Here is a 20,415-nt window from a genome sequence, read left to right as displayed (position 1 = left end):
TGTTTTTTTAAAGTCTGTTTTACACGCAATGTGGGGCTTGAACTCAGGACTCTGAGATCAGGTGTCATATGCTCTACCAATTGTGCCAGCCAGGCATCCCTAGATCTGTATTTTTTTATAGCTTTCTTCTGATAAAAAATTAGGGATATTGTAATTGGAGCAAAGCTATAAATTTTTTAAGGTTCTTGCTACTTACTATCAAGTTGATCTAGTTCATTGTTGGGACTCAGTATTTGTTAAATGAAAGAACAAATACTCCCCAGAGACTCTGCATTTAGTCATGCTTTCTACAGAAGGGGATGAGTGCCTGTAACCCTCATACTTCATATTTGACCCTCTAAGTGTCCTCTGTCCTCACTTGTCATAGTTAGGGCTTTATGCTCTTATTAGTTTCAGATTTAATTGGTTTCTTTGTGCTTAGGCAAATAAAATCTAGTCTTTGCTTTTTCTCAGACTGACTTTTTCCTTATTTGGTCATGTTGCTTTACTTTCCCATCATCCACTGGTTATATTTTTTTACTCAGAGGTCTCTTTTTGTAACCACAGAGATTTGGAAAAACTTGACTGATTCCATAGGTAATGTTTAAAAAACATAGGGAGAGCAAGCCAGAGTGGAAAAAAAAATCTAGAATTAGTTGTTTTTAAGATTTTATTTATTTGAGAGACAGGGAGAGCACAGACTGGAGCAAGGGCAGAGACAGAGGGAGAGGGGCAAGCAGATTCCCTACTGAGCATGAAACTGGACTTGAAGCTCTATCCCAGGACACTGAGATCATGACCTGAGCTGAAGTCAGACACTTAACCAACTGAGCCACCCAGGCCCTCCCAGAATTGGTTTCTGAGAGATAAAAGGTGATTCTATTCTAGTTCTTACCCTCAGTGAGTGATCTTACCTTTAATAGCTCTGAGACTCTGTTTCTTCTCTGTAAAACAGGCCTACAAAAGTACTTCCCCTGCTTACCAAACAGGCTTGATGGGATGAATGATCCACAAAATAATACATTCTTACTGAATGACTGGCTACTGTGTGACAGTTGTGTGATAAATTCAGAAAGGTATTCCTCATGTCACAGAACTATGATATCTTCAGTTCATGCATCCAGCCATTATTTATTCAACTGGTCAACAGGTATTTATGAGGTTTTCTACTAGGTATTTATGAAGTTTTCTAATAAGTATTAGGGAGGAAGAAAGCAAATAAAGAAATACCTTTATTTCTATCATCTTCACCACAACTCTGCCAGGTTAGGTGTTACCATTTTACACATGAAGAAATTGGGCTTGGAAAGATTAAGTAATGTGTTAAGTTCATATAGTTTGTAAGAGATAGAACAGAACCTGGTTTTAGTCCAATTCCAAAGTCTTCATTCTTTTTATTTTTATTTATTTATTTGAGAGAGCGAGCGAGCAAGCAAGCACAAGCAGGGGGGAGGGGAAGAGGAAGAGGGAGAAGCAGGCTCCCCACTGAGTAGGACCGTGAGATCATGACCTGAGCCGAAGGGGGAGACTGTTAACTGACTGAGCCACCCAGGCACCCCAAAGCCTTTGTTCTTAAGATTTTGTTGGTACAAGACAAGAGGGGTAGGTAAAACTCTCTAGGCTAAGGAACTATAGGATCAAAGTTATTAGAATCCATTGCCTCTTTTTTTTTTTTTTTTTTTTTTTAAGTAGTCTCCACATCTAATGTGGGGCTTGAACTCATGAGCAAGAGTCTCACGCTGTACAAACTGAGCTAGCCAGAGCCCATTGCCTTTTAAGGGAATAGGAGGTAAAACTAAAGATACTGCATTAAAATTGTGAGATTGTTTCTTTTGTTTCCCCATATGTCCCCTCTACTTCAGGATAGACTCATACCAGTAAGAGTATGTAGGTGCTTCTTAAGTACTGTACTTGTAGCTGTTGCTGGCACATGGCAGTTTCTGAATGCCAAGTGCCTCATAACTGAAAACGCTATATTCATTCAGGACAGCTGCACCATGCAACCAGATGGGATTTAAAAATTGGTATGTTCATTTAAAAAAAAAAGACTAATTTAAAAATGTCAATTTGCAACCTGATGTTGCCATATTAGAATTTTGTAATTTTTTTTTCTAATAAAGAATAGGAAATGTTTCATTAAACTCCTGTTAAATTGTTTACACTTGTTGCACACTGCACATATGTGTTCAGCTGGCTGAAGTGTTTTTCCAAAATTGTGTGCAGTGGAATAGAGAAAAATGTGCAGGTTTAGTTCAAAGAATGGCTATTGAATAGAAGAGTGCAGTGTAGATTTTTAGAGTTTATCTAATTGACTTTAACAGTTGTTTTTGTAGTTGTGATCATTGAATCATGGTGTTACAGCTTTGAGAGGCATAGACTAATGGAGAGAAACCCATTTAAAATAGGTTGTTTTTAAAACTGTTTGCATCAAATGGGCCCTATCTCATCACTTTTTAAACTAGTTTTTGTTGTTGCTGTGGTGGTGGTGGTGGTGGTAAAATACACTGTCTCTTCATTTTTTGCAGCAACTTCCCTGCTCCTGTCTTACTTTCTCCAAATCATCTTCCATATTGCTCCTCTGTGAACTTTGTTGAATATAGATTACCCTCCTTTTTCCTGCTTTAAAACCTTCATGGGTTTCCTATAACTTTGAGGTTAAAATTTAAATCCTTTAGTTTAGCATGCACAGCTTTTTCATGATTTGACCTCTGCCTGCCTCATTAGCCTCACATCTTACTTCTTTTGTTGTTGCTCCAGCCAGACTGAACTACTTGGCATTCACTGTCCAAGTCACATGCCTGCCTGTACCTTTTTCAATGCCAGTGTCTCTGTTTGTGACACCTTCCACCCTTTCTTCATATCTCAGCCTCTTAATTACCCTTTAAAAGTTGAGCACATTTTTGAGCAGCCTCCCTGTGGTTCTCTCACCCTCTACCACATCTCCCCATTGGGTTCACAGTATTTTCTTAGTGCTCTTCATAGCTCCCAGGACTTCCCCTTAATCATAGAGCACTTACCACTTTGTATTATTCTAATTTGTTTCTACTTGCTACTAGAATTTCTTTCTTTTTTTAGCCCTTAGCCCTTAATAAGTCCTCAGAAAAATGTGTGCCAAATGATTATATATGGAAAGAGAGTCTAGTGAGGGTATATTCGTTCATGGCCAAACAGTGTGATAAATTTCAAACATTGTCTCCCTGTTTTTATTTCTGCTGAGTTGTAAGATTGTTCTGATATTTGAAAAAAATTCCTTTTGGAATTATCTGGAGTTTAATTACATGCCAAAAAGGAAATAAGAAATAAGCCCTCTTCTTTACCAAGTCTCACATTAAGTAGTGGAGCTTTGGTTTGAGGAGAGGGACCAAAGAGAGGCTTTCTGATTACCCCTAACTATTGTGGTTCCTACCTCTTTCTTTAAGTTAGGATGATGATGAATTATTACACTGATTCCATCTAGCCTATAAAGGCCATTGAACTTATGAAACAGAGGTCCTGGTGGTATGTAATAATAAGAAAGGTAGAACAAGCTGTTAGTCATTCTTAAGAGACATTTACTAGGATTTACTAAGGGCTTGGTTACCACAATGAATTAACAAAGTTGCTGCCAGAGTGCCTGCTAGACTAGCGTTGGGGGGCATACATGATCTAGACACAGCACTGTCCCATTGAACTTTCTGCAGAAATAGAAATGTTTTATATGTGTTGTCCAATATAGTAGTCACCAGCCAGCCCACGTGGCTCCTGAGTGCTTGAAAGGTGGCTAGTGAAACTGATGAACTGAATTTTAAATTTTACTTAGTTTTAAGTAACTTATTTGAGCTTAAGTAGCTATGTGTGGCTAATGGCTACTGTATTGGAAAGCACAGATCTGGAGGGGCAGCAAATCTGTAATGAGACATAAGGAAGTATAATTAAGTATAATAGGTGCTATGATAGAAGTATATAGGGTTCTATCTAGGATTAGGTCAGATACATAGTCAGGTGCTATGATAGAAATATATCTAGGGTTCTTTCTAGGATTAGGTCAGATTAGGTTGCTAGGAATAGGCACCCAAAGTAGATTAGGCATTTTTGGGAGTGAGGAGAGAAAATCAAGGTAAGGCTAAGACTTTTAATAATCTTTTTTTTTTTTTTTTTAAGATTTTATTTATTTATTTATGACACAGAGAGAGGCAGAGACCACGCAAGGAGGCCAATGCGGGATCGACCCTGGGACTCCGGGATCACGCCCAGAGCGTGAAGGCAGACGCTCAACTGCTAAGCCACCCAGGCATCCCAAGAATCTTAATCTTAAAAGATGAGGGGTATACCTGGTTGTCACATATGCTAGCTTAAAAGAAATGAACACTGTGATCTGGGACAGTTATAACAGACTTTGTAAAGTAAATGGGACCTGAATTGTCCCGTGAAAGCTGGGTGGAATTTAAGTGAATCAAAGTTTGGTGGCAGTGCATCTTGTGGAACTGAAGCAGGATTTCAGGGCATATTTAAGGGACAATGGGTTCATGTTCAGCAGATGCTTAGAGTTCTTGAAAAGGTTTATTTGGAAAGAAAGGGAAGAGCTGATTTGCAAAAGGGCCTTACTTGTAGGTTAAGATGTATAGACTTTATCCTGAAGATTGTAGGCAGCTGTCAAGATTTATTTGGGATATGCTGTCACTTTTTTAAGAAGCAGTTGTGGGTTATCTAGAACATTTTGGGAAATGATCTACAGATGCACTATGTTTTTGTGCATGTGGGTATTTATGAAGAGGTATGGATTGAATGATAGATGAAGATAGGAACCTTTCCTGTATAATACTAGTACACTGTGGAAAAGATGGAGAAAACCTTTTAACCGGACTTTATTCACATCCACATTAATTTATATTTCAACAAATATGAATGCCTGTTTGTACTGTTCTGTGCCCTAGGGATCTCCATGTAAGTTATAGTTTTAGCCCTTGAGGAGCTCATGATAGACTTTTTGTCTGATTCAAGTTCTTGTTTGATAGATCGGGGTACCTGACCTGTCCTGGAGATCAGAGGTAAGTAAGGGCTCTGGTGGATGGTGCTGACCTTCCATTTTATTATATGTGCTGCTGAAGCAAGCACGCTGACCTTTCATTTTAGACATTCCCTAGTTCCTGCCACTTGGCCATGACTCCTTTTCCTCTTTGGTAGATGCTTATTTCTCCCCTCACTTTGCTAGCCAGAGAATTTTTGTTTCCCCTGAAGCCTACTGCCTGGCCAGAACACTGTGGCTTTTTTTATTTCTGTCATTCTATGTTAATTAAGCTAATTATGCCTTTAAAATTTTTTTCACCTGTGTATGCATCTGTTTGTCTAAGGGAGAATAGAGGAGGGAAACTAGTCCTTTATGCTCTGAGCATAAAGAGCTCTGCTTTGGGCATCCCAACTGCCAGGTGAGCCAGAAATGCTCCTAATATCCCAGAGTCACATCGTGTTTGAGGGGACCAAGACAAACCAGTAAGATAGCCTGGCAAAACAGTCAACTTTGGGGCACCTGGCTGGCTCGGTTGGTGGAGCATGTGACTCTTGATCTCAGGATTGTGAGTTTGAGCCCCACATTGCATATAGAGATTACTTAAAAATAAAATCTTTTTTTAAAAGATTTATTTATTCATGAGGGACAGAGAGTGAGAGAGGCAGAGACACAGGCAGAGGGAGAAACAGGCTCCTCGCAGGGAGCCCGATGTGGGATTTGATCCCAGATCCCGGGGTCAGGCCCTGAGTTGAAGGCAGGCGTCCAATTGCAGAGCCACGCAGGCATCCCAAAAATAAAATCTTAAAAAAGAAAACAGCTAAACAGAATCAACTTCAGCAATTTGTTTGGAATAAGCCAACAAATAGTCAATTCAAGCATGAAGGAAGGAAAGAAAAGAACTGATGTTTATTGAGCAAGTACTGATCTGAGCACTTTGCATGTGGTAATTCCTACCTCAATCTTTTTTAAAAAAATTCCAGTATAGTTAACATACAGTGTTATATTAGTTTCAGGTATACAATATAGTGATTCAACCATTCTGTACATTACTCCATGCTCATGACGATGTGTACTCTTAATCCCCTTTATGTATTTCACCCATCCTGACCCACCTCCTTTCTGGTAACCATCAGTTGTTCTCTGTAGTTAAGAGTCTGGTTTGTTTTTTTTTTCCTCCTTTTTTCTTTGTTCGTTTGTTTTGTTTCTTAAATTCACCATATGAATGAAATCCATTGGTATTTGTCTTTCTCAGACTCACTCATTTCACTTAACATTGTACCCTCTAGATCCATCTATGTTGTTGCAGATGGCAAGATTTCATTCTTTTTAATGGCTGAATAATATTCCATTGTGTATATATACCACATCTTTATCCATTCATCTACTGATGGACACTTGGGCTGCTTCCATAATTTGGCTATTATAATAAACATGGGTGTGCATAGATCTTTTCCAATTGATGTTTTCATCTTCTTTGGGTAAATACCCAGTAGTGAAATTACTGGATGATATGGTAATTCTGTCTTTAAATTTTTGAGGAACCTCCATGCTATTTTGCCATGAGGCTGCACCAGGTTGCATGAAACAACAGTTCATGAGGGTTCCTTTTTTCTGTATATCCTCACCAACACTTGTTCCCTTAAATCAACCTTTGAGGATGGATAATGTTATTTCCATTTTGCAGATGAGGAAATTGAGATTCAGAGAGATAAGATAGAAAGTTTGAGTTTGAATCCTGGCTCCTCTATTTTTTTTCTTTTTCTTTTTAGTTGTAAGATCTTTGTAAGTTATTTTAACTGTATGATTCTCAATTTACTTGGTTGTTTAAAAAAAAGAAAGGGTGGCAGCCAATAATACTTTAGAAAAAAGATTCTTTTTGAGAATTAAATGAGAAACTGCCTAGGGAAAAAAAATCTAATTCAGAAACGTAATAGGTGCTCAGTTAAGTTTGGTTGAATGTGAGCCTATTTCTCCTTTGTTTAAGCAGGGATTCCTTTTAAGGAAAGGATTAAAAGACTAAGAAAATTTTACAAATAAATATAGAGAATTAAGAAATGTGGCCTGGGGTTTAATAAATACAACTAACAAGTATATTTATAATGTATTATATTTATTTGCTAGAAGCTGCAGAAGAGAAAGGAACTCCTTCCTGCTGAGGAGCCTTCACTGTCCTTCCTTGAATGATAAGAACTGATTAGGTAGAAAGTTAGTTCCTCGTCCCTCTTCCATGCTCAGGTTCTTCCTCAGCCCCACATTCCTACTTTTGGCACTTTAATTTGGCTTATTGTGCTTTTTTTTTTTTTTTAGGTTTCTGCCTTTCATATGAATAAACCTTATAAACTATGAAGTAAAAAAAAAAAAAACCTATGAAGTATGAGGGAATAAAGAATTAAATAGAAACAGGAGATTTGCTTAGCATTGGGCATGGAGTAAGTTCTAGCACCCATTTGTTGGATGAAGATACAGAGGGTGATGTTTATTCCTGCAAAGCCTTGCACAAAAGAGGAGAGTCTTTCACCTAGAGCAAATATGAAAACTATTTTGAAGTTCTAGGTATCAGCAAAGGAAGCAGGTGACACTTGAATCTTCTGGTTCTGGAGGGCACTGCTGAATTGGGATGCTGAAGACTGGGATCTTAGTAGATGTGTGTGTGTCCCACCTGTGATTTAGAACTGTCATTATTTTGCTCTTTCTTTTATTGGCTGGATTGGAGCATGGTTCCAAAAAGAAAGACTGTGCAGCTCACTCAATTTATATATGTACATTATTTTTAAGAATAATTTTGGTGTTTCCACAGTGCTTCTGATCTACATTGGTTGTATATTATTCCTGCTTCTATGTGAGTCTCTTCAATGGATAGTTTAGGTTGTCAGGACTGACTGGATTTGACTACCTTTGTCAACTTCTATCTGTAGTATTTATATATAGTGTTTTATGTTGTAGTATAGCAGTTAAGGTCCTGGACTTTATATAGTCAGGCTGCCTGAGTTTGAATTTAGATTTGGTTACTAACTATGTAATTCTGAGCAACTGACTTGATCTTACTAGGTTCAGACTTCTTATTTGTGAGAGATCATAATCGTCCCCACTTTATAGGATTATGGTCAGAATTGGGTGAGATAACAAAGTAAGCACTCATTAAATGTTAGCTGTTATCATCTTACCTCAAGTAATGCCCAGCTTATTTATTTTAAGTAAATAAATTGTGGAAAAAACATAATACATTGTCATCATAATCATTTTTTAAAAAAGATTTATTTGAGAGAGAGAGAGACTGCATGTGTGAGCACAGGGATGGGGGAGAAGGATAAAGGAAGGGGATGAGAGAATTCTTAGACTCCCCACTGAGCACTGAGTCTGACGTGGGACTCCATCTCACGACCTTGAGATCGTGACCTGAGCTGAAATCGAGTTGGCCATTCAACTGACTGAGCCACTCAGGAGACCCCATCATTGTCATTTTTAAGTGTACAACTTAGTGACATTAAATGTATTCATATTCTTATGCAGCCTTCCCACTATCCATCTCCAGAACTCTTCATCCTGTGAGACTGAAACTATGCCCATTGAACAATTCCCCGTTACCTCTCTTATCAGCTCCTGCCAACCATTATTCTACTTTGTGTCTATGATTTTGACTACTGTAAGTACCTGATATAAGTGGAATCATACAGATTTGTCTTTTTGCAGCTAGCTTGTTTGACCTCAAGGTTGGTATATGTTTGTAGCATATGTCAGAATTTCCTTTTTAAAGCTGAATAATAATCCATTGTATACACCACATTTTGCTTATCCATTCATCTCTTGGTGGATACTTGGATTGCTTCCACATTTTGGCTATTGTCAATAATGCTGCTATGAATGTGGGTGTACAGATCTTTTTGAGACCCTGCTTTTGATTCTTCTGAGTATATACCTGTAAGTGGAATTGCTGAATCATATGGTAATTCTTTGTTTAATTTTTTTGAGGAAACCCATAGTAGTTTTTACAGTGTTTGCACCATTTTACATGCCTACCAACAGTGCATGAGGATTCTAATTTCTGCTTGTCCTCACCAGCACTTCTTATGTTTCAGTTTTTTGTAGTAGCTATCTTATTGGGTATGAGGCGGTAGCTCATTGTGATTTTGATTTGCATTTTCCTGATTATTAGTGATGTTCAGTTATCTTCTCATGTACTTATTGGGCATTTGTGTATCTTCTTTGGGGAAATGTCTCTTCAAGTTCTTTGCCCATTTTTGAATCAGGTTTTTGTTGTTGAGTTTTGGGAGTTCTTGATGTATTCTGGAGTTTAATCCTTTATCAGTATATGATTTGTAAATCTCCAGTTCTGTGGGTTGCCTTTTATTCTGTTGATTGTCTTATGTTTTTTAAAGATTGTATTTATTTATTTATTTGAGAGAGAAAGAGACAGAGATAGCGAGAGAGAGCACAAGTTGGGAGGAGAGGGAGAAGCAGGATCCCTGAGGAACAGGGAGCCTGATACGGGGTCAGTCCAGGACCCTGGGATCATGACCTGAGCTGAAGGCAGACACTTAACCAACTGAGCCACCCAGGTGCCCCCATTGATTGTTTTTGATGCACAAAAGCTTATTTTTAAACGTGGTTTTTCTTATTTTGCTTTATTTATTTTTAAAGATTTATTTATTTGAGAGAGAGAGGGCATTTGTGCACACATACACAGCAAGAAGGGGCCGAGGGAGAGGGAAAGGCAATTACAAGCAGACTCTGCGCTGAGCGTGGAGCCCAAGGTGGGGCTTGATCCCACTACCTTGAAATCATGACCTGGCTGAAACCAAGAGTTGGAGACTTAACTGACTGTACTACCCAGGTGCCCCATTAATTCATAGCTTTTATGAGTAAGTGCTATAGCTAGATCCTAATTATGCTTACTAGTAAGAAATGGGGTAAAAGAAGCTTAGCTTTGAGATTGTGAGTGCAGGACCAAATTTGGTTTTGATTCTGTATATTTTAAATTATTTAATTTCTCTGAGCTGTAGGTTTCTTACCTGCAAAATGGGTGATCTGATAACCCCTATCTCATAGTATTTTTAGTCATGAATATTAAATGAAATAAAGAAAATGAGAGTTACTTAGTATTCAGTAAATGTTAAGTTGAATGTGAATAGTAAGAATGTTGATAAATGGAACCTAAAATGAACCCCAGATTACATTTTTAAGTGTTTTTATTTTTTATTTATTTTTTAAAAGATTTTATTTATTTATTAGAGGCACAGAGAGAAAGAGAGAGAGAGAGAGGCAGAGACACAGGCAGAGGAAGAAGCAGGCTCCACTCAGGGAGACCGACGTGGGACTCTATCCAGGGTCTCCAGGATCACGGCCCTAGGCTGAAGGCGGCGCTAAACCGCTAAGCCCTTAAAGTGTTTTTAATAACAGCTTTATTAAGCAATAATCCACATACCATACAATTCATCCCTTTAAAGCGTATAGTTTAATGGCTTTTAGTATATTCACAGAATTGTGCAGCCCTCATCGCAATTAATTTTGGAACATTTTCATCTTTTTACCCCAAAGAGAAATATACCCTTTAGCAGTCACCTCATACTTCTTTCATCTCTACCAGCCCTAGGCAACCACTAATCTATTTTCTACAGATTTGTCTGTTCTGGATATTTCACATAAATGTTATACAATATATGGCCTTTTATGACGGGGCTTCTTTCATTTAGCATAATGTTTTCAGGGTTTATCCATGTTGTAGTACGTACTGATATTTCATTCTTTTTATTTCCTAATGTTCCCATCTATGGATATATCACATTTATTAATCTATTCATCATATATCATCAATAGACATTTGAATGATTTCTACCTCTAGGTATTCTAATACAGCTGTGAACATTCTTATATAAGTTTTTGTGTAGACATATGTTTTCATTTCTAAAATAGAGGAAATGCATTCTAGGTGTGGAATTGCTGGATTATATGGGAACTTTATGTTTAATCTTTTGAGGGACTCCAGAGTGTTTTCCAAATTTGCTGTACCATTTTGCATTCCTACCAGCAGTGTATGAAGGTTCCAATTTCTGAGACACCTGGCTGGGTTAGTGGGTGGAGTGTGTGGCTCTTGATATTGGGGTCATGACTTTGAGCCTCATGTTGCGTGTAGAGATTACTAAATAAATAGGTAAATCTTTGAAAAAATAATGGTTCCAATTTCTCTACATCCTCCTCAATGCTTATTGTCTTTCTGATTTTAGCCATCTTAGTGAATGTGAAGTATGTTAGCTCTTTGTGATTTGATTTGCAGTTCTCTGATGGCTAATGATGCTGAGCATCTTTTCATGTTCTTATTTCCCATCTATTGTTTTTTGTGTATCTCTGTGTTTTGCCAACTTGCTATCTAATAATATCCTTCTTTAATAAGATAGTGTTCTGCACCTAAGGGTGCTTATTAATACTTAGTGATTTAATAGCTGATTATAAGAGGATTCCAGATAAAGAAAAACATGACCTCATTTCTTTTTAGCATTTATTTATTTATTTATTTAGCTTTTATTTATTTATAGAGAGAACACAAGCAAGGGGAGCAGCAGAGGGAGAGAGAGCAGCAAGGACCCTGATATGGGACTTGATCCCAGGACCCTGAGCCGAAGGCAGATGCTTAACCGACTGAGCCACCCAGGCACCCCATTCTTTTCCTTTTATTTATTTATTTTTTAAGATTTTATTTATTCATAAGAGACACAGGCAGGAGGAGAAGCAGGCTCCATGCAGGGAGCCTGATGTGGGACTCGATCCTGGGACTCCAGGATCATGCCCTGGTTAAGCAGATGCTTAACTGCTGAGCCACTCAGGTGTCCCTTTTTTCCTTTCTTTTTTTAGTTACTTCTGTCACTGGTTGAATTGAAAATCTTCAGGAACGATATCCAAAGAAGAGAAGTTTTCAAATAATATTCAGTCTGTTTAGGGCAAGACCAGACATCATATGGTGTTAATTAAAGAACAGTTAATGGCTGAATTGATTACTGTTATTGATTATAGAGCACTTAAAATTTGATCTTGGCACTGTGGACACAGCCATGAATAAATGAAAGCCCTAGCTTTCAGTTGCACTCTAGTGGGCAGACAGGAAAAATCAGGCAATATATAGGGAAAGGGAGTTATTGAAAGGGAGGGGGCTATTTTAGATAGGATTGAAATTTGAGTGGAGATTTTAATGAAATGAAGGAACAGATCATATTGATAATTCAAGGGAAGAATGGGCACTGAGAGCTATAAATGCTAAATTCCTTAGGTGGGGTTGTGCTAAGCTATCAGTGAACATGAAGGGAAAGAATAAAGAATTTCCCTGCTGTACATATTAAGGAATCTGAGGCTTGCATGTTCTTCTTGTTCTGTGTTTTTGGCCACTTCAGAGTGGTTTCTTTCTTTTTTTTTTTTTTTTTTTTAAGATTTTATTTATCCATTCATGAGAAACACAGAGAGAGAGAGAGAGAGGCAGAGACACAGGCAGAAGGAGAAGCAGGCTCCTTTTAGGGAGCCTGATGTGGGACTCCATCCCGGGTCTCCAGGATCACGCCCTGGGCCTAAGGCAGGCGCCAAACGCTGAGCCACCAGGGATCCCCTTCAGAGTGGTTTCTAAATAACATGAATTATGGTGTTAAAATTTAATTTTATTGCAATGGGGCTGAAGTATAATGAGCGAAGAGGATAATGGTAGGGGGTAAGGTAGATAGTAGAAAGGAGCCAGATTACATCGTGTCTCATAGGCCATGGTAATGACCTTGTGTTTTTTATTCTGAGTGAAATGAGCAGTCATTGCAGGGTATTGAACAGGGTTGAGTGACATGATCTGAATTGAATCTAAAGGGTCATTTTGGCTTCTGAGGAGAAAGGGCTAGGGGATAGATAGAAGGCAAAGGCAGAAGCAAGAATATCAGAGATGAAGCTGTTACAAGAATTAGGGAATGAGATAATGAAAGCTTGAGCCAGTGTGGTAGCAGCAGAGGTGGTAAGAAATTGTTGGAATCAGGATATGTTTTGAAAGTAGAGCTGACAGAATTTGCTGTTAGGTTGGATGAGGACTATGAGAGTAAGGTGTAGTCAAGGGAAGGCTTTTGCTTTGAGCAACTCTAAGATTGGAGTTACCATTTGTAAAGATGGAAAGACGGGGAGGAACAGACTTATAGGGAGGTATCAGGTGTGGTTTTAGACGTATTACATATTAGATGGCTATTAGACAAACAAAAGGAGATGTCATGTAAGCAGTTGGATTTACAAGTCTAGAATTCAGAGAAATCCAGGTTAGAGATCTAAGTCTGGGAGTCATTAGCATATGTAAGGCAATAGAGTAGCTGTGAACACTGAAGATGTGTATAGAGATAGAGCAGAGGAGATCTGATAGTTGAGCCCTGGATACTCTGACATAGGGAGGTTGAGAAGATCAAAAGCATAACCAGTGAGGTAAAAGAAGAATCAAGAGAAAGTGAAGTATCAGAGGCCAAATAATTTGTGGAGGGTAGTGGCCAGTGTCCCAACTTGGTTGCCTGAAGTCCTGGAGTCTAACCATGTTTTTTTTTTTAAATTAATTAATTAATTAATTAATTAATTAATTAATGATAGTCACACAGAGAGAGAGAGAGAGAGAGAGGGGCAGAGACACAGGCAGAGGGAGAAGCAGGCTCCATGCACTGGGAGCCCGACGTGGGATTCGATCCCGGGTCTTCAGGATCGTGCCATGGGCCAAAGGCAGGCGCCAAACCGCTGCGCCACCCAGGGATCCCCATGGTTTGGTTCTAAGTAAGTGGGGGACACTGGACAGTTCATGTTACTTTTTTGAGCCTTGGGGTGATCTCTAAAGTGAAAGGCTTGATTAGAAAGTGAAAGGTTTGATTAGATAGTCTTGAAACTTTTCCCTATCATCATAATAAACAAACTTTATAGTTTGTATAAAGCATTTTCATGTGTTCATTGCATTTAATCTTTTAATTTAATTTAATCTTGTAAGATTTTATTTATTTATTCATGAGAGAGACACAGAGAGAGAAGGAAGGCAGAGATACAAGCAGAGGGAGAAGCAGGCTCTATGTGGGGAGCCCGATGTGGGACTTGATCCCTGGTCTCCAGGATCATGCCCTGAGCCAAAGGCAGACAGACGCTCAACTGCTGAGCTACCCAGGCATCCCTAATCTTTTTATTTTAAAAGATTTCATTTATTTATTCATGAGAGACACAGAGGTAGAGGGAGAGAAGCGGGCTCCTAATGCAGAACTCGATCCTAGGACCCCAGGATCACAGCCTTAGTTAAAGGCAGACGCTTACCCCCTGAGCCACCCCGGTGCCCCTTGCATTTAATCTTTGTAACAACTTTATGGAGCTTTTATCTTTATATTCATTTTACAGATGAGAAGATTAAAGAAGTTTAGAGACTTGTCCAAAATCACACTGTCCTAGTTAGAGACTTGAACCCAGATCTTCCTGATCTCAAAATCTGTATTCTTTATAGTATGTAACAATTATCTTTTTACACTAATATTCTAGAGCTTTGTGATTTTGAGCATATGGAATTCAGTCATTCAATATTTGTTGAGCACCTGCAATTTTCTAATCACTGTTCTACGTGCTGAGGATACACTTGTGATTGAGACAAAGTTCTTTCTGATCTTTTTTTTTTTTTTTTGGTTCTTTCTGATCTTTATCTTTGATTATAGTGGATAAGAATGACAGTAAACAAACTAATAATACAATATTAGTGCCAAATTAAAAAAAAAACAACAACAGGGATCCCTGGGTGGCGCAGCGGTTTGGCGCCTGCCTTTGGCCCAGGGCACGATCCTGGAGACCCGGGATCGAGTCCCGCGTCAGGCTCCCTGCATGGAGCCTGCTTCTGCCTCTGCCTGTGTCTCTGCCTCTCTCTCTCTCTCTCTCTCTCTCTCTCTCTCTGTGATGACTATCATGAATAAATAAAAAAAAAAAAAAAAAAAAAACAAGATGCGGGAATGACCAAGAAAAGTCTTTCTGAAGTGATGGCATTTGGGCAGAGACCTGAATGATCTAAAGTGGAAAGCCATGAGAAGAAGTGATGAGGGAAACAAGAAACAGAAAGGTTCAGAGGTAGGAATGAGTTTGAGGAACAGCAAGAAGGTTCTTGGTAGGATAGGAGGTTGAAAAACAAGATGCATAGAGCTTTGGATTCATTTAGCCATGGGGGGGTCAGTTGTGACTCCCTTCACTTAATTTGCTGTGTGTCTCTGGGCAAAGTACCTGACTTTTCTGAGTTTTAATTACCTTATCTATAAAATGGAGATAATAAAATAAAGGCTATGTTGAGAATGAAATGAGAATATATGGAAAACACCTAGGATGGTGCTTGGCATATTACTTTATTAAACATATGTTTATTGCACACCTACTATTATTGACCATGTCCTAAGGCACTCATTCCACTGTTATCCAATAACTTTAGTCTGTTTTTCTCTGTTTTTTTTTTTTTTGTTTTTTTTTTTTTTAATTTGTCTTAGCAAATCTTAAAGCTGTTTTCATGCCCAGGCTAGGCATTCTCCCTGAGCTCATCTTTATATTAAAATCAAGGAAAGAAGTGTTAGACTGAAAAAAAAAATGATTTGGAAGTTGATGAGTAGGTATAAAAATAAGGATGTGGGATTCTGGTAATTGCAGCCTCTAATATATTCATTTGTTTTGGAAAGAAACTGAATGTGCATTTCTGTCCTCTTTCCTCATCACTGGATACTAGCTATACTCAGGCACTTCCTAGCCAGGTTTCCTGCTGACCCAAACCTGCTTGCCTTAGGAAAATCAGATAGGAGAAAAGTCTTCCATCCTTGTAAGACCATCTGTTTTTTAGACCCACAGCTGCTGCCCTTACGATTGCAACACAACTGGAATGATTTATTCATCTCCAGGTAACATTTGTGCACCAGGCTTCCAGCAAAGTACAGTATCAGCTTTCCACTTAATGAAGCATCCAACACAGGTGGTGAGCTGCACCGGAAAGGATGCTTCTGGCTTAGAAATGGCTGATGGACAGGTGAAGGTAAGATATTAGTACTGAGAGAGTAGCCAGAGGAAGAGCAGAGTGAATACTAGGCAACAAGGGAGAATTTATTGTCCAGTCGGGTCCTGATTGTGTGTCCTATATTCCTGGAATTTCAAGATAATTTAACTTGTCTTTAAGTTAAATATATTACTATTGAGTTAAGTGAGAAAATTAAAATCCAGAAAGAGGAAGGAACTTAGTTTAAGCTGCATAGCAGTTTGGCACAGTTAACACTAGAACTCAGGTATTCCAATTCCCAGTCTAGTGCTTCCCTTCACATGTTTTGTTATGCAGTAAAAAACTTTAAAACATTATCCAAATGTGAGGTGGCATTATTATTTTTTGCTTAGTATAATTCGTTGATATTATGAACAAATCAGAACTTTTTGCCCATTAATAATTGAATAACCAAGCAAATAGCTTAAGTTTTTTGAAACTCTCTTCTTATATATAAAATGAGGATGATTAACATTTGTTCTGGATTGTTTTGAGGGTTAAATAAGATTAAGTATATGAAAACTGGTAAGGTCATTTTTGATAATCAGAAGGTACTAAACAAACAAACAAAAAAAGGTACCAAACAAATGCTAATTTCTCTTCTTTTTCAGTTCAGTTAAGCCAACACTGATTAAGCATCTGCCTTGTGCCAGCTCAATTTCTAGGCTCTTTACTTATATTATCTTAGTTAACCTTTAAGTTCCTTCCTCTCTCCACTTACTATATATTGAGGGTCTAATTGATATAATAGTACTTTCTTTCTATGACAGAGTCCTTCCATCACTAAACACAGTTGTTATAAACAAGTGATGCTTACTTTTAGAAAAATCCAGAATGTTATTGTTAACCTGCGGTGATAACTATGAACCAATGTACCTAGATCCTACTATGTAAGATTTGGCTTCTGCTTCTACAAAGTGCTCGGTTTGGAGGGCAAATCACGACTATGATGGTATTCTTTGTCATCTCAGAGAAGCTTGGTTTCTCTTTTAGAGTGTTTGATTTTAGTAAATTGCTTCCTTTTCACCTTAGGTTTTAGGCTCTTTGACAAGCCATCTGCTTCTCAAACCCAATTTCCCTTTACCACCAAGTGCTTGCAGGCAGTTTTTCAGATGGAGAACAAAAGCTTTCTCCAGTTCCTAGTGGTTTTGTAAGAGTGGGAACGCCTCAGGGAGAGATTGCGTCTGATTATTGGAATTCATTTGTGATGTGTGCCTGATTAGGCAGTATTTTACCAAGGACTCTGCTGGGCCTGGCTGAAGAGGAAATAAAATTTTGGAATGGAGGTCTGTCAACCTCCTGGGTTTTGGTTATTTCTGTCCTTGCCAGTCAGTATCTGCTAGGGCTCCAAAGAGCTTGGTTGGATTGCTGCTGCTGCTTCTACTGTTACCACTACCTGTATCTGTTGTCTAAGTTTTCCATTTGCACTTTTTTGGTTGTTTTTCCAGGTTGTTGCTCTATTCTATGATCGTTCAATATAACGCAGTTCAATAGACTGAGTAAAGTGGAGATTAAGTAATGAATAAAGTAAGATACATGGAAACCTATTAAAAGAAAAGCCTTAAAAAAATAAAAAAATAAAAGAAAAGCCTTGGTAAACCCATAGGCATTGTGGCTTCAAATCTCAGCTTTGCTTTACACTGGCTCTACAGTCTTGGATATATCATTTAATCTCTTTGAGTGATCATTTCTTTATCTCTAAAAGTGGAAATATAGATACCTACTTTGCTTAAGGTTGTGGTGAGGATTAAATGAGAACTTACAGGAGGGGATCCCTGGCGCAGCGGTTTGGCGCCTGCCTTTGGCCCAGGGCGCGATCCTGGAGACCCGGGATCGAGTCCCACGTCTGGCTCCCGGTGCATGGAGCCTGCTTCTCCCTCTGCCTGTGTCTCTGCCTCTCTCTCTCTGTGTGTGTGTGTGTGTGTGTGACTATCATAAATAAATTAAAAAAGAATTTTTTTTTTAAAGAAAAAAGAAAGGGGAACCTGGGTGGCTCAGTCGGTTTAAGTGTATGCCTTCAATTCAGGTCGAGATCCTGAGGTCCTGGGATCAAGCCCCACACTGGGCTCCCTGCTCAGTAGAGAGTCTGCTTCTCCCTCTGCTTCTTACCTGACTTGTGCGCGCGCTCTCTCTCTCTCTCTCTCTTGCTTACTCACTCTCTACCAAATAAGTAAATAGAAAATCTTTAAAAAACAGAATTTACAGAAAAGAATCAAGCTTTAAGTTGGTGTGCATTAAATATTCCCTCCCATTTTTCTTCCCATCTCCTTAAGGAATGTACATGGAGAAATCAGACACATATACGTGTGTTAGTTTAAAATAGCTTTGAGAAGTGGCTAGAATTTGCAACAGTCATTGGGAATTGGAAGGTAAGGTTTTGGGGTAGATACCTTCCTTGAAACCAGGCTGGGAGATACACTCTGGTAAGGTGACCTAACATAATCTTTGTGCCTTTAAAGAAGACCTTAGGAGGGAAAAAGAAAGAACCTGGTAGTGGAGGCCTTGGGATGCTGGTTTCCTCAGGGGGACCATTAAAGAGTCTCTGGTAGCTACCGATCTCTTAAAGGTAGAATAACCTATTTTGCAGTAAGCTGAGAGCAGAACCTTTAAAGCATGAGACTGCCTTTTGGGAACGGTAAGTACATAGCTTGGAAGGTTGTAGCTACCATCTCTCCTTTCCCATCCCTAAAATCTGTTAATATCATCATCATAGTGATCTTTTTGAGGATTCAAATCTGGTCATCTTAACTGGCTGTTAAAATTCTTCACTGGCTCTCAGTTGCCTCTAGGTTAGAGTGCAGATTCCTTCTATGACATATGAGGGCTTCCTTAATCTGATATCTTCATATTTACAGCTTCTCATCCCCTCTGCCCTCATGTATGTTCTGGCCCATGATAGTCTTTCTGCTGTCTGTACTTCCCCTCTTTCTTATTCATCTGTTTTACTTGACTAACTTCCGCTCTTTCTTTAAAACTTCTCTCAAGAACTGTTTCCTGTGAAGTTCTCCCTGACTTTTGAAGATGAGATGCCATGGAATGAGAGACTCTCCTCTTCTAGGTTCATCTAGAATTTTGTACATACAAAAAATTTAACTACCTGTTGTGGCATCAATGATTAATAGACATAGTCTCAATGCTTTTATTTATGATCCATTGACTTATTTTTAGTGCTTTCATGGGGATACTCCGTTCATTTGTAGATCAAGTCACAACAGATATCTTTAGAATTAGAAAAATTAACAGATATAATACAGCATTTTGCCAGACTTAGCAAGTTATATTTTATTATACCTCTTACCCCTGAGAAAGTGAATAGCCATCAGTAAAATGAACTATTAGGTTTGGAAAGAGCTATTTTTTATCAGGTTGATGATGTAAGTCCATCTGATCTGATTTTTTTTTTTTTTTTTTTTTTTTTTTTTTAATAATTGACAACCTTTGGGATGCCTGGGTGGCTCAGCAGTTGAGCCTCTCCCTTTGGCTCAGGGCGTGATCCCAGGATCCAGGATCGAGTCCCTCATTGGATTCCCCTCGGGGAGCCTGCTTCTCCCTCTATGTTTCTGCTTCTCTCTCTCTGTATGTCTCTGATGAATAAATAAATAAAATTAAAAAAAAATAATTGACAACCTTTGACAAACCACAGAGCATCATCATTATACTTACACTTTCTTTCAAATAACTTTTCATCTGGATCCTCAAATTTGATATAAATAGGATCTCAGTTCGGCTTTTCATCTTGGAGCTTTCCCCAGATATCTGATGATCCTTGGTTGTCTGTTCATATTAAAATGGGATACTAAAAAGCTGATTGGAAATTTTAAATATATGAATGGGGCTTACTGACTGTGGACCTTACTGTATGGTGATGAGCCTGGAATATTTGTGGGGCACTTACAATGTCAGTAACATTAGGTCTTTCCACTACAGCTGGTCAGATTCTCTGGAAGGATCCTCTAGTTTTCTTCCTAGATATTATAGGCCTGGCTGCTAGTGATCTGGAAGCTGAACAGGAGAGGAACGCTGCAAAGAGGTCCTTAATATTCTTTTCACTTAACATTGCTATTTTCAGTATAGTAACTCGGCCTTCAACTGTACCTGCTATTCCCCTATCTAGAGACTTTATCCTTTTCGGAGGGAAAAGAAACCCTGAACATGGTGCTACTAGTTTCTGAAACTTGTGGAGGTTCTACTAAACCCCCACAAAAGTAACAAATCAAGTTACTTCCCCCTCCTCTCATTGCTGGCTTAGTATTCATCTTTCTTGGATCTGATAAGTCAGTTACTGCTCACTGATCTGCTTTCTAGCTTTCAATATTTTGTGGCTGTTGCTCTTCTCAATTCTCTTTGTTTTTATGACTTTATGCCTTATTAAAAGTTTAAAAGTGGGGTCTAAATATATTATATACTCTCCTCTTCAGAAAAAACAATATTA

General features: G+C 38.5%; 1 protein-coding gene across 8 annotated transcripts in view; it reads left to right on the top strand.

The window, feature by feature from the left end:
• Nucleotides 1–20,415, top strand: part of FAM168A (family with sequence similarity 168 member A) — a 187,342-nt gene that overhangs the window by 45,538 nt on the left and 121,389 nt on the right. The window contains exon 2 of one of the 8 annotated variants that reach the window (XM_072794527.1): nt 4,974–5,006. The exons of 3 other annotated variants lie outside the window; for them this stretch is intronic. Coding sequence is in view for 4 of the 5 variants with exons in the window: in XM_072794520.1 (XP_072650621.1) it covers nt 15,834–15,983 (150 nt within the window). In the remaining variant the exon portion in view is untranslated. Of the gene's footprint in view, nt 1–4,973; nt 5,007–15,799; nt 15,984–20,415 lie in introns of those variants that run through there. 4 more of the 8 variants (XM_072794520.1, XM_072794523.1, XM_072794524.1 and 1 more) reach the window with 4 other exon arrangements.

The sequence above is a fragment of the Canis lupus genome, chromosome 23, assembly GCF_048164855.1.
Source record: "Canis lupus baileyi chromosome 23, mCanLup2.hap1, whole genome shotgun sequence".
NCBI lineage: Eukaryota > Metazoa > Chordata > Mammalia > Carnivora > Canidae > Canis > Canis lupus.
The sequence above is the reverse complement of the archived record's forward strand: the minus strand, read 5'-3'. Positions and strand labels throughout refer to the sequence as shown.